Below are 15,330 nucleotides of genomic sequence, written 5' to 3'. Positions count from 1 at the left end.
ATTCATGCCTTATTATACTATGACATTTTTATGACTTTTTATGCCTAGTATACTGTGTCGTTTTTTTTTTTTTCCATTTTTAGGCCTTACTATACTACGTTTTTCAGTTTTATGCCATACTATACTATGGCGTTTTTTTCCATTTTTAGGCCTTACTATACTATGATGTTTTTTCACTTTTTATGCCTTACTATACCATGGTGTTTTTTCACTTTTTATGCCATACTATACTATTGCATTTTTTCACTTTTTATGCCATACTATACTATGTTGTTTTTGTTTTTTTTCCCACTCTTTAGCCCTTATTATACTATGACATTATGCCATTCTATACCATGAAGTTTTTTCACTTTTTATGCCATACTATACTGTCATTTTTATACCTAACATACTATGGTGCTTTTTGACAATTCTATGCCTCATTATACATGTTTCCCAATTTATGTCATATTATACTATGATGTTTTTTCACTTTTGATACCATAGTATATTATGACATTATTATGCCTTCCTATATTATGGGTTTTTTCACTGTTTATGCTATAGTGTACTATGTTGTTTTTTTTTACATTTTTAGGCCTTACCATGACGTTTTTTCACTTTTTATACCATACTATACTAAGGCGTTTTTTCACTTTTTTATGACGGTGTATACAATGACGGTTTTACACTTTTTATGCCATACTATACTATGGTGTTTTTTTCCATTTTTAGGCCTTACTATACTATGTTTTTTAAATTTTATGCCTCATTTTAACATGACATTTTTAGATCATTTCATGCCTTATTATACCATGACACATTTATGACTATTTATGCCATAGTATACTGTGTCATTTTGTTTTTCCATTTTTAGGCCTTACTATACTATGTTTTTTTTTCACTTTTTATACCAGACTATACTATGGCGTTTTTTTATTTTTAGGCCGTACTATACTATGACCTTTTTTCACAATTTTATGCCATAGTATACTATGGTGTTTTTTTTTTTTGTTTGTTTGTTTGTTTGTTTTTTCTCCAATATTTGGGGCCTTTATTTTCATACCTTACATACTATAGCGCTTTTTGACAATTTTATGCCTCATTATAACATGACATTTTTATATCAATTCATGCCTTACTATACTATGACTTTTCATGCCAAATTATATTTTGGCGTTTTTTGACTTTTTGTCATAGTATACTATGACGTTTTTGACCTTTTTTAAGCTTTACTATACTGTGTCCTTTTATTCCTTACCATACTATGACATTTTTTGACACTTTTATGGCATTACGTTTTTTGGCTTTTTTATGGCTTACTTTATTATGTCGTTTTATTCCTTACCATGACGTTTTTATGACTTTTTATGCCTTAACTTACTATGATGTTTTTTTTTTTTTGACGTTTTATGCCATACTACACTATGACGTTTTCTGACATTTTTATGCCTTACTATATTATGTTGTTTTTTGGCAATTTTATGCCTTACTATCCTGTGTGAGTTGATGCCTTACCATACTATGACGTTTTTATGACTTTTTATGCCTTAATTTACTTTGATGTTTTTTTGACTTTTTATGGCTTACTATAATTATGACGTTTTTTGGCAATTTTATGCCTTACTATACTATGTGAGTTGATGTCTTACCATACTATGACGTTTTTGACCTTTTAATCCCTAATATAATTTTTTTTTTTTTTAACATTTTATGCCATACTATACTACGACTTTTTTTGGCTTTTTTATGGCTTACTTTATGATGTCGTTTTATACCCTGCCATACTATGATGTTTTTATGACTTTTATACCTTAATATAGTATGACGATTTTTTGACGTTTTATGCCATACTATACTATGACGTTTTTTGACATTTGTATGCCATACTATAGTATGATGTTTTTTGACACTTATGGCATTACGTTTTTTGGCTTTTTTATGGCTTATTTTATGTTGTTTTATTCCTTACCATACTATGACGTTTTTATGATTTTTTTTATGCCTTAATTTACAATGATGTTTTTTTGACGTTTTATGCCATACTATACTATGACGTTTTTTGACATTTTTATGCCTTACTATATTGTGACGTTTTTTTGCAATTTTATGCCTTACTATATTATGACGTTTTTTGGCAATTTTATGCCTTACTATACTATGTGAGTCGATGCCTTACCATACTATGACCTTTTGATGACCTTTTTTGCCCTAATATAATATGTTTTTTTAACGTTTGATGCCATACTATACTATGAACTTTTTTGACACTTATGGCATTACGTTTTTTGACTTTTTTTATGGCTTACTTTATTATGTCGTTTTATTCCTTACCATACTATGACGTTTTTATGCCTTAATTTGCTATGATGCTTTTTTTGACGTTTTATGCCATACTATACTATGACGTTTTTTGACATTTTTATGCCTTACTATATTATGAAGTTTTTTGGCAATTTTATGCCTTACTATACTATGTGAGTTGATGCCTTACCATACTATGACCTTTTGATGACCTTTTATGCCCAAATATAATATGTTTTTTTTAACGTTTTATGCCATACTATGACATTTTTTGACATTTTTATGCCATACTATACTATGACGTTTTTTGACACCTTTATGGCATTACGTTTTTGGGCTTTTTTATGGCTTACTTTATGATGTCGTTTTATTCCCTGCCATACTATGATGTTTTTATGACTTTTATGCCTTAATATACTATGACGTTTTTTGACATTTTTATGCCATACTATATTATGACGTTTTTTGGCAATTTTATGCCTTACTATACTATGTGAGTTGATGCCTCACCATACTATGACGTTTTTATGACCTTTTAATCCCTAATATAATTTTTTTTTTTTTTTTTTTTTTTTTTTTTTTTTTTTTTTTTTTTATTTTTTTTTTTTTTTTTTTTTTTTTAACATTTTATGCCATACTATACTATGACGTTTTTTGGCTTTTTTTTATGGCTTACTTTATGATGTCGTTTTATACCCTGCCATACTATGACGTTTTTATGACTTTTATACCTCAATATAGTATGACGTTTTTTTGCCGTTTTATGCCATACTATACTATGACGTTTTTTGACATTTTTATGCCTTACTATATTATTTGAGTCGATGCCTTACCATACTATGACCTTTTATGCCCTAATGTAATATTATGTTTTCTTAACGTCTTATGCCATACTATACTATGACGTTTTTTGACATTTTTATGCCTTACTTTACTATTTGAGTCGATGCCTTACCATACTATGACCTTTTGATGACCTTTTATGCCCTAATATAATATGTTTTTTGACATTTTTATGCCATACTATTCTATGACGTTTTTTGGCTTTTTTATGGCTTACTTTATTATGTCGTTTTATTCCTTACCATACTATGACGTTTTTATGACTTTTTATGCCTTAATTTACTATGATGTTTTGACATTTTTATGCCATACTATACTATTAAGTTTTTTTTTTGCAATTTTATGCCTCACTATACTATGTTAGTTGATGCCTTACCATACTATGACCTTTTGATGACCTTTTATGCCCTAATATAATATAATGTTTTTTGACATTTTTATGGCATTACGTTTTTTGGCTTTTTTATGGCTTACTTTATGATGTCGTTTTATTCCTTACCATACTATGACGTTTTTATGACTTTTTATGCCTTAATTTACTATGATGTTTTTTTGACGTTTTATGCCATTTTTATGCCTTACTATATTATGACGTTTTTTGGCAATTTTATGCCTTACTATACTATGTTAGTTGATGCCTCACAATACTATGACGTTTTTATGACCTTTTAATCCCTAATATAATTTTTTTTTATTATTTTTTTTAAACATTTTATGCCATACTATACTATGACGTTTTCTGGCTTTTTTTCTGGCTTACTTTATTATGTCGTTTTATTCCTTACCATACTTTGACGTTTTTATGACTTTTTATGCCTTAATTTACTATGATGTTTTTTTTGACATTTTTATGCCTTACTATATTATGACATTTTTTGGCAATTTTATGCCTTACTATACTATGTTAGTTGATGCCTTACCATACTATGACCTTTTGATGAACTTTTATGCCCTAATATAATATTATGTTTTTTGACATTTTATGCCATACTATACTATGACATTTTTTGGCACCTTTATGGCATTGCGTTTTTGGGCTTTTTTTATGGCTTACTTTATGATGTCGTTTTATTCCCTGCCATACTATGATGTTTCTATGACTTTTATGCCTTAATATAGTATGACATTTTTTGACACTTTTATGGCATTACGTTTTTTGGCTTTTTTATGGCTTACTTTATGATGTCGTTTTATTCCCTGCCATACTATGATGTTTCTATGACTTTTTATGCCTTAATTTACTATGATGTTTTTTTGACGTTTTATGCCATACTATACTATGACGTTTTTTGACATTTTTATGCCTTACTATATTATGATGTTTTTTGGCAATTTTATGCCTTACTATACTATGTTAGTTGATGCCTCACAATACTATGACGTTTTTATGACCTTTTAATCCCTAATATAATTTTTTTTTATTTTATTTTTTTTAAACATTTTATGCCATACTATACTATGACGTTTTCTGGCTTTTTTTGGCTTACTTTATTATGTCGTTTTATTCCTTACCATACTTTGACGTTTTTATGACTTTTTATGCCTTAATTTACTATGATGTTTTTTTGACGTTTTATGCCTTACTATACTATGTGAGTCTATGCCTTACCGTACTATGACCTTTTGATGTTTTTTTTGACATTTTTATGCCTTACTATATTATGACGTTTTTTGGCAATTTTATGCCTTACTATACTATGTTAGTTGATGCCTTACCATACTATGACCTTTTGATGACCTTTTATGCCCTAATATAATATTATGTTTTTTGACATTTTATGCCATACTATACTATGACGTTTTTTGGCACCTTTATGGCATTACGTTTTTGGGCTTTTTTTATGGCTTACTTTATGATGTCGTTTTATTCCCTGCCATACTATGATGTTTTTATGACTTTTATGCCTTAATATAGTATGACGTTTTTTTTGACATTTTTATGCCATACTATACTATGACGTTTTTTGGCAATTTTATGCCTTACTATACTATGTTAGTTGATGCCTTACCATACTATGACCTTTTGATGACCTTTTATGCCCTAATATAATATTATGTTTTTTGACCTTTTAATCCCTAATATAATTTTTTTTATTTTTTTTTTTAAACATTTTATGCCATACTACTATGACGTTTTCTGGCTTTTTTTCTGGCTTACTTTATTATGTTGTTTTATTCCTTACCATACTTTGACGTTTTTATGACTTTTTATGCCTTAATTTACTATGATGTTTTTTTTGACATTTTTATGCCTTACTATATTATGACGTTTTTTGGCAATTTTATGCCTTACTATACTATGTTAGTTGATGCCTTACCATACTATGACGTTTTTATGACCTTTTAATCCCTAATATAATTTTTTTTTATTTTATTTTTTTTAAACATTTTATGCCATACTATACTATGACGTTTTCTGGCTTTTTTTCTGGCTTACTTTATTATGTCGTTTTATTCCTTACCATACTTTGACATTTTTATGACTTTTTATGCCTTAATTTACTATGATGTTTTTTTTTTTTTTGACATTTTATGCCTTAATTTACTATGATGTTTTTTTTGACATTTTTATGCCTTACTATATTCTGACGTTTTTTGGCAATTTTATGCCTTACTATACTATGTTAGTTGATGCCTTACCATACTATGACCTTTTGATGACCTTTTATGCCCTAATATAATATAATGTTTTTTGACATTTTTATGCCATACTATACTATGACGTTTTTTGACACTTTTATGGCATTACGTTTTTTGGGTTTTTTATGGCTTACTTTATGATGTCGTTTTATTCCTTACCATACTATGACGTTTTTATGACTTTTTATGCCTTAATTTACTATGATGTTTTTTTGACATTTTATGCCATACTATAATAATATAATACTGATGAGCCCAGCTCATTTAAGAGCATAACCAAGAATGGAGGTCCACACAGTAACCATCTATTTAAAAAAAAAAATAATAATAATATTTATTCAGGATAACTCAATTTAACCTAACCAAACTTGAAAACGTGTAGTCAGTAATGTAGTGTAGGTATTGGGTGCTATGAAAATCAAAGCCAACTTAAACTACATGTACAAAAACTGAGGCCTTAACCTAACACAATATACAACACAATATAAAACAACATAAAATCGCATTGGGAGCCTTCCAGAGAGGCCATCTTGAATATCCCAGTTTATCCCCATTCAGGTGAAGTCAGTCAGGTAATCAGGAAGTACCTGGGGGAAAAAAACACAGGGAACGGGCCAAAACAAAATAGGATCATATTGCTCAGGGCTGTCACAACACTAACATTTTATAACATTTTTTGCTTTACTATTGTATAACTTTTTTTGGCTTCTTTTTGCCTCACTACACTATGTCGTTTTTTATTCCTTACCATACTATGATATTTTTATGACCTTTTAATCCCTAATATAATTTTTTTTTTTTTTTTAACATTTAATGCCATAGCTGCCATGGCTTACTTTATGATGTAGTTTTATTCCCTGCCATACTATGACGTTTTTATGACTTTTATGCCTTACTATACTATGGCGTTTTTTCACTTTTTATGCCTTACTATACTATGACGTTATTATGCTTTCCTATACCATGAAGTGTTTTCACTTTTTATGATATAGTATACGATTTTTTTAGTTTTTTTTTTTTTTTTCATTTTTAGGCCTTACTATACTATGAAGTTATTTCACTTTTTATGCCATAGTATACTATGTCGTTTTTTTTCACTATTTATGCCATAGTATACTAGAATAACATAATTACAGGATTGTTTTTCTGTCAGATATAAATAGGAACAATATATGTCAATATATTATTCCAATTTATATCTGTCTAACAGGCTTCATATGCAATTTTTACATACACATTTTGCTTCATATGTTCCTCTATTTCTTATATGGAAATTCAACACATGTACATGTTACATTTGCTTATGGGCATTCCTGAATGTAAATTCAGATCTTGTATGTTAATAAATTGACAGCAGTAAAAAGCCAATCTCTTTGGTAGGGATGTAACAACCCCACCACCCCTCTAATACAATGTTGTGACCAAACCTATGCCCTTGCCCTTAATCCATTTCAACATCTTTTCCATTATGCCCATAAAGTTGTGAAAATGAATATTGAGTTGTTCAGCATGAAGTCATATGTATGTGTCAATTTGGATCTCACTGAAATATGCAAGTCATTTTCTGGAATTCTGTGTCGGGTGTCCAGACCCCAACCTACCTTTTTGTAGCACATTTTTCTCCAAGCAGGACTGAGTTTCAGATGTTCCCAGACCAACCCCAGCAGGGTTTTGCTCTGTACTGTAACATATATATTTCAATATTTCACTGTGCTGTCTGACAGTTTGTTCAGTGTATTTACAAATTTTCAGAGGTGAGTGTTGGGTACTTTCCACTACTGTTGATGACATACTAAATACATTTTTGTGCTGAACTTTTAGAACATTTTAGTATTGAGTATTTAACAGCTGTAGTTACTAGTTCCATTTACATACATAGATTTAACTAACCAACAGTATATAAAATACTTAAAATTTGCTTCAGCTAAACCAGTTCACATATATAGCACACAACACTAACAGACAGAAGACATTACAGAATACACAAAATGATGAATAAATTAAGTCTACCTGAGCCATCATTAGTTTGTAGTTTTGTCCTTCAGTACAGCCTATGTAACCTTCTTATTTTAGGCTACTGTTTTAAAATTGTAACTGATAGAGGCACAAAGGTTTTTTTTTTTTTTACATTTAATATATATAAAAAAAAAAAAAAAAAAATAAAAAAAAAATGTATACTGATTCACTTTGCCCTGCCAAGCTCTGCACTGTCTGCCTGATGGGAACAGCTCATACTGAGAACAGAATATGGGATTGATTATAGAGGATTCTCTGTACTTGTTTACACACTGGTCAAAAGGATACATTTAGCTGATGACTTTTACTTAAGATTTTGAATGCAGGACTTTTACTCGCAATGCAGTATTTGTACATTGTTTTATTCCTAGTTGTACTTAAGTAAAAGATCTATTCATCCTCCTCCACTAGCCATCAGACAGTGCCCATTATTATCTCTGAGGAAAAAAGTCATGTTAGTAAGTGAGCCTATCTTCTCATCAGAGGGAGAGACCACCTGCTCCAGCCCTCCAGTGGCCAACTCTGTCAAGAGTGGTGAAGTTTCTGTGTACCGAGTGGGAGACAACGTGACCGTCACCTGCGGTCAGGGTTTCCGACTGGATGGAGCTCAGCAGGTCACCTGTGGCCCTGATGGCCAGTGGCACCCTCAGCTCCCTCAGTGTCTGCCTTCACCCGAGGATAAAAAGGAACAGCCGTCCACGGAACAGCCATCCACCAAGGAACAGCCATCCACCAAGGAACAGCCATCCACCAAGGAACAGCCATCCACCAAGGAACAGCCGTCTAACAAAGAACGTAAGTTTATTTCTACTGAAAAGCCAATTGTGTAGCATCTCAGTTTAGATACACAAATGTCTTCTTGCCATCTCCTTTCACCTAACTGACACTTTCCTCTCCAGCAAGTGGATGTGGTGTCCCTCAAACCACCAGCAACTCCAAAGCCACCCTTGCTGACAAGTACATCACAAAGACATCTTTTGCTTCTGGTGAAAGAGTTTATTACACGTGTAATGTTGGCTACATTCGAGCTCGTGGCAGCAGATACCGCATGTGCAAGGATGGAGAGTGGACACGACTGTTCCTAAAATGTAGACGTAAGAACCTTTTCATATGCCTCTACAGTCGGACCTTTTGTGTAAAGTTTTTTTTTTTTTTTTTTTTTTTTTTTTTTTTTTTTTTTTATAAATTATTTTGTACATTACTGAACAGCTTATGAATTGTCATGTGCAGAACTGCAGTAATATTGTTGTGTTCATCAGAGAAGACTCTGATTCTTTCTGAAGGATGATTTTACATCTTAAGCTTCTGTAAGTCTTCAATGCTACAGCATGCTTTTAGGTACTGCTTGTCTGCTGTTCTCCATGCAGCCACTGTTTTATCTTTTCATATTTCAGAAACATAGACTCCAGGTCTGTATTAGGGCTTCATCTATCATCATGATGCTCTGGCTTTTATCTCAAACTTACATCACTTTTGCATGATAATGCAGTGCAGACCTTTTGTATTCAATTTATTAAATGGCTGTGGTGACAACAGCTTTATTTTCACAAAATTAAGTCAATAGGTAATCCAATGATAATCATAAGTCAAGCAAGTTTCAAGTCTCAGACTTGCATATAATGGTGAATGAAAAGGAAACCAATGTGAAACTGAGGTATAAATGAAATCATTTAGTAACCCTGCCCCCCTTTTAATCACTGCATTTGCACTTTATTGTATAATCTCCAACGCAGTGGACATGAATATAAAAACTATTTTTCCAAGTGCATAATGTCCTGTCAAATTAAAATTGTCTTTTCCTCCTCAAGCAAAGCCATGTGGGTCTGCAGGAGAGATTCTAAATGGCCAGTTTATATATTCTGGTGTCGTGTTTGGACACACTGCTACAGCTGTCTGCGATGAGGGGTAGGATAATGCTGCTTTCATACAAACTGTATATTTAACTTTTACATTCTTCTGTACTCTCACTCAAACTGATGCCTTCTATACATCCTGTCATCAGGTACAGTCTTGTAGGACGGGCAACCAGAAACTGCATGCCTGGTGGCTGGGATGGACGTGTTCCTTTTTGTGAAGGTGCAGCCAACAAACAAAACATATCATTTTAAATTTCCTGATTCTCTTTAGCCATTTTAAAACTCTTGTATCTCTTCCAGTGATGGTGTGTGAAGAGCCTGAAGTGACAAATGCTGAGATGATAGGCATTCAAGAGACTTACGCATACAAGGCTGTACTTCACTATCGCTGTCGTGTGGGAACCCTTATTGGACAAATGGATATTTCGTGTACCAAGGATGGGACATGGAGTGCACCTCCTCCCAAATGCCAAGGTCTTAGATATTAGTGATGCAGCAATCCTGACACATTTACTTCTTACTTTCTTGTCATGAACAGAATAAAAATGTATTTCCTTCTTCTCGTAGAAATGACCTGTCCACCTCCAAATGTGCCTAGCGCCTTCTGGATGAGAGCGTACAATGACCGCTATCGATATAGGGACACTATATCAATTGAATGTAAGCCAGGCTACACTATGATTGGCCCGAGCATCATTACCTGCGAGAATGATGGCCGATGGTCCCCTAGCCTCCCCAAATGTAGACGCACACGTAAGTAAACAACTCGTTGTACATGAAGCACTTGGTATACCTATGAATTTTACAACACTATAAAATTTTATCATGCCTATCTTTTTTCTTTTTAGCACGACAACACTGGAGGGGCTAATGAGCTACAACCTGCTTAAACCATTCAACAGCAGCCAGTGGATGATGATAAAGATGATCTCTTAAGCTAACATAATCTACCCTCTAAAAGAAATGCTGCTTTTTTTAAAAGCCACCTTTTCAATAATGCACTAATCATAATATATTATTTGCTGATGAAACTTGTATGAAGTTATTATACAGACATTAAAATTTGTTTGAAATGAAGCTGAAGTACAGTATGTTTATTTCGGTAAGCGTTTTGGGCAGTAACAAGTACAAACTTGTTTCATTCACCTCTGTACATAGATTTTTTTTTTTTCTTTTTACAGTTGATAATGTTACTGTATGTGTATCATCTCTATAGACTAAACGGTGAGTGAACATTTCATGAACAAACAAGCTACAAGAAAATAAGAACACCAATTCCATTCATTTAAAAAGACAATACAAAATCCAGACATTTCTTTACATGAGCAATAACAATTCAAGTGCAAATATCATTATCAACTCTATGATACATCATAGCAAACTCTCGTTAAAAGGCAACAATAAAAAAAAAAAATAAAATAAAATAAAAAAAACAAATTTATCAGGTTGCAGGAAAGAAGCTGTTTTCTGTTTTTTTTTTTTCTTTTTTTTTTTTTTTTTTTCTTCCGGGGTGGGGGTTGGGGAATGAGGGCATGTGGGCCGAGTGAGCACACTGGGATGCTGCGTGATGGCGTCTACATAGATATAATGTAAATAATCTGACTGTTTGCATTAAGTGAGATGTGTAGAGAGGAATTTTAATCTGACATGATTTCTTCATGGCATGGCCCAGCATTTCCCTCAACTTTGACTGTGGTCAAATTCCCTTTTGTGTCATCCTAAAGCTCAGGTACTGGCTGGTACATGATATGAACTGTACCATCCCACTTCTTAAAAAAAAAAAAAAATTATTTACATGAGTGGGGACAAAACATCCTTCCTGATATATAATCATTAGACAGAGTAAGCATCAACTTGATTTAATTTCTTTAGAGGGTTATCATTGTCACTTGCCCTCTGACCATGTAGTCATCTGTACTGATTCAACTGCAGTGGTGGTGATAACGACTTTAAAGGAATAGTCCTGACATTTAGGGAAATTTGCTTATTCACTTTCTGGAGGTTACTGCACCTGGTCCAGTTATAGTTGTAAATCTCCCCCACAAACCACAACTTCTTGTTTTTTACCCTCTGACTTTTGTACCATTTTAAACAAACAAGACGATGTGTTTATCAGTGAGCTTTAGAGGTGAGTTGGGCAGGTTTCATTAAGCTTTTTGACAGAGCCAGACTAGCTGTTTCCACTCTTTAGGCTAAGCTAAGATAACCAGCTGCTGGCTATAGCTTTATATTTATTGTACAGTCGAGAATGGTATCAATCTTCTCATCTAAGTCTGGACAAAGAAGTAAACAAGTGTTTTCCAAAATGTCAAACTATTCTACTATTAAACTATTTTACAGATCCTTACATGAAGAAAAGTTAGATTTTTACTAAACATAAATTATTTTACCCTGTTTTGGTCACTGTTTTAAAATCTTTTTTTTTTTTTAATTCTTTTTTTTCTTTTTACACACCAAATACAAATTTATAACACATTTTAACAGACTTAATTTTTTTTTTTTTTTTTTTTTTTTTTTTTTTTTTTTTTTTTTTTTTGGGATTGGAGTTACATGTTTAAACCTAACATCTTCTGCCCATAGTGACTGATAAATATTTCATACAATGAGTCTCAAAAAGACTGCAGCCCAAAACACATTTCACAACCTTTATGTGGGCATAACCAAGATTAAGGTGTGTTATCTTCATTCATTGCACTTCATACTAAAAAGGTAGGATGATGGGTTCTAAATGTAGTGCACAAAATGCCTTGACCCGCCCCTTTTTGGGCGGTCTTTGGAAGAGCTGTCTTCATTGGGACAGAACAAAATGTTTGTGGGGTGTTTGGAGGGGGCACTGGGTGTCTTTGGATTTGAGATGGGTGGAACAAGGGCAGAAAGTGATTTTGGGGGGCCTGCGTTTAAAGAAAAAAAAAAAAGAAAAAAAAATAGGATTAAAGAATTCAACCCTCGTCTAATTTATTTTCATTATTTACAAGATTGAAATAAAAACACAATAAAACTGGTAGTCCACAGACAGGCAATGTGAGATTATCAACTTACTGTGTGTGAGAACTAAAGTATTTCAGATTCTGAGCTTTCTTTTGTTTTAAACGTATAGACTATTAATGTGTAGAGTACATCAGAAAGACAGTGAGATTGAAGAATTAAAGTGACCTTTTTAAAAGAAGCAGCAAACATAATGTCCCTCAAAGACATTCTCTCTCTCTCACCGAGACATGTTCCACTAGACATCACATTCTCATTTCTGTGGCTCTTACAATGTTAGTTTGTTATTCATCTCCCAAATGTTCACTGTGTTCCTGGATTGACAAACCACCTTTTTGTATTTGCTTCAAGTTGGCTTCAAAAAGCAACAGAAATTATCTCCACGTTGGAAAATACCGGTACAGTCTAGACAGACGGACCAAAACACAGATTAACTGTTTTAACAGTAAAACTCTTGGAAATCGCTCTAAGAGCTCAAATATAGTAAGGCTATAAATGACCTGGAACGCAGCTGCGACATGAATTTAACAACTGCTCCTCCTCGAGGACAGCACACAGACACGGAAGATGGAACCAGGGTTACACAACACTTACACAACACTTACAGTCATACTTAATGGTTGGAGCTGGAGCTGGAACTCATTTACGCAAACACAATAACTATCAAGCTCAACTGCGCACACAAAACGCCACTCCTGTCTGAAATGGCCGTTTCTATTGTTTTGTGTTTTTTGTGTGGTTTCGTTGCACAACACAATAGAAACCAAACCCACTCATATACTCTATATCCCACTAAATGATTGAGCTCGGGACTGCAGACCTGTGTTGAATGGAAACTGACAAAAAAAACCTAAAACACAAATAATGTTCAGTATTTTTCAGGTCTGCATAGTGTTTATTGTCAAAGCCTATGGAAAATAAGAGGGTAAACATGGTGGTATGTTTTGTGTTTTTTTTGTTTTTTTTTTAAGCCCTGTGGGAGTTGCGGGACGTGGCCTGGAAGGTGGAGGGGGATGTCGGGGGCTCGCGATCCGGTGCATCAGCAACTGTGTGACCTTTTACTTGTATGGTCGCAGAAAAGCTGAGACTTTGCTGCTTATGAGACGTATGAAGGAGCGAGGCAGCATCTCGTTGGACTCCCGAGTGGTGTACTTAAAGTAGTTGTTAGGGTGAGCCAGCACATCAAAAAGAGTCTTAATCAGTTTTTTATCCTGTTGGGAAGAAAAAAAACATGTGTCAATAGAATCACATATTTTAGTTAACAATTGTCTGAATTACATTTGAAGCTATTACCCAATAAATTACACACCTACTATATGACGACAGTAACAAACCGTTTCAATATCAATGTGCCATCTGACTCATACAAATACTAATGTGTTAGTAACAGCTTTGTTAAGCCCAACAATACCTTCTCATCTACAGCTTATTGCTTAACTGAGTCACCTCCCTGCTGTAACAACAATAAGTAAAGACTGAACTAAACACAGTAAGAAGTAAGAGTGCCAACCTTGAGGATTTCTTGATGGTTTTCTGAGGCGTACAGTCTTCCGTCTCGCACTATGTCCTCTACGAGCTGTTCGTAATCCTCTGAATTCATAAATGCACGAGACAACACAATTACTAGTCACCTAATGACCTGCTGAAAAACACGTCATGCATATCAACAGCAATATGGTGAAATAATATACTACACAGGTGTGGCCAAAACAAACAAATACAATGGAAACTCCCACTGACTCAGTTACCTGTCACCTAATGGGACGTTTCAGGAAAGGTAAGGTGCTTTCCAAATGTTGTAGTCGAGCTAAACTGATATTGGCTTGTTGTAGACATAGCGGTATCAATGTACATGTCTGCCGAGAAGTAACAAGAAACTGCAGTAATTCCAAAGATACTGTATGTTTGAGTTATTTCGAGACAGGGTCACTGTTACATAGATTGTGCTGACAGGTTGTTTTTTTCAACAGCAAAACATCTTTGTCACAATTCTGAATAAAAAAAGGAGCCATATCAAAAATAAATGGAAAAAAAAAGACCAATATGCTGATATTGCCTGTTTTAAACTCTCAAATATTAATATCAGCTTTATAACATACAGAACTTCAAACAAAATTCTCTTCTCCTCCACTGTGTTGGGGGTGGAGGCAGAAATCTGAATATAAGAATGAATATTTCAAATCCTGGGCAAATAAAACCAAAAGTATCTACATGACTGGCCTCTGTCGCACTCGAGGAAAGTGACATTTTCTGATTTTGTTTCTTTACTTTTTTTGTGGTCTGACCCTAAACAATGTAACTTTGCAGCCGCTGTGGCGTATCATAAATGATAATTACAGCATAATGACACATTGAATTTCAATGTATTTCCTGTTATCCGGAGTCAGTTGCTACATTTTTGGGTGTAAAACATGAATTCATGACCTTGGAAACTGTATTTTCAAAAACTCAGTGTCCACTTATTTACCTTTTCTGGAGCTTATAACCACATCTCACAGTTTTCCTCAGTAGATGCACAGTTTGCTTAAATGAGCTTCTTCCAGCGGTTTTAACTGCTCTGCAATGAGATGTGATTGAAAGCTCTGGAAAAAGCTTGTAAGTGGACCTTTAGTTAAGATATTTGAGTAAAAAGTACTTGAAATGAAGCCATTGAAATTTAATGTGTGTCAAATGATAAGCTGCTATGTGATGTAAACAGCACAAGTGG

General features: G+C 33.4%; 2 protein-coding genes across 3 annotated transcripts in view; one reads left to right on the top strand and one right to left on the bottom strand.

Moving 5' to 3' along the window:
- The window catches only part of LOC111654976 (complement receptor type 1-like), a 14,902-nt gene extending 4,187 nt beyond the window's left edge, over positions 1-10,715 (top strand). The window contains exons 5-11 of the mRNA XM_023406182.2: positions 8,266-8,577; positions 8,682-8,876; positions 9,591-9,687; positions 9,785-9,858; positions 9,939-10,112; positions 10,206-10,391; positions 10,487-10,715. Coding sequence (XP_023261950.1) covers positions 8,266-8,577; positions 8,682-8,876; positions 9,591-9,687; positions 9,785-9,858; positions 9,939-10,112; positions 10,206-10,391; positions 10,487-10,509 — 1,061 coding nt within the window. The 3' untranslated portion in view covers positions 10,510-10,715. The remainder of the gene's footprint in view (positions 1-8,265; positions 8,578-8,681; positions 8,877-9,590; positions 9,688-9,784; positions 9,859-9,938; positions 10,113-10,205; positions 10,392-10,486) is intronic.
- A 2-nt stretch (positions 10,716-10,717) lies between these two features.
- Positions 10,718-15,330, bottom strand: part of scube3 (signal peptide, CUB domain, EGF-like 3) — a 71,541-nt gene continuing 66,928 nt past the window's right edge. For both annotated transcript variants that reach the window (XM_023406267.2, XM_023406266.2), the window contains 2 exons: positions 14,134-14,213; positions 10,718-13,834 (listed from right to left, as the gene is read on the bottom strand). In XM_023406267.2, the coding sequence (XP_023262035.1) occupies positions 13,682-13,834; positions 14,134-14,213 (233 nt within the window). In that variant the 3' untranslated portion in view covers positions 10,718-13,681. The remainder of the gene's footprint in view (positions 13,835-14,133; positions 14,214-15,330) is intronic.

Source organism: Seriola lalandi, unplaced genomic scaffold, assembly GCF_002814215.2.
Source record: "Seriola lalandi dorsalis isolate HSWRI2012SDOR001 ecotype SW California unplaced genomic scaffold, Sedor1 jcf7180002054297, whole genome shotgun sequence".
NCBI classification, from domain to species: Eukaryota; Metazoa; Chordata; class Actinopteri; order Carangiformes; family Carangidae; genus Seriola; species Seriola lalandi.
The sequence above is the reverse complement of the archived record's forward strand: the minus strand, read 5'-3'. Positions and strand labels throughout refer to the sequence as shown.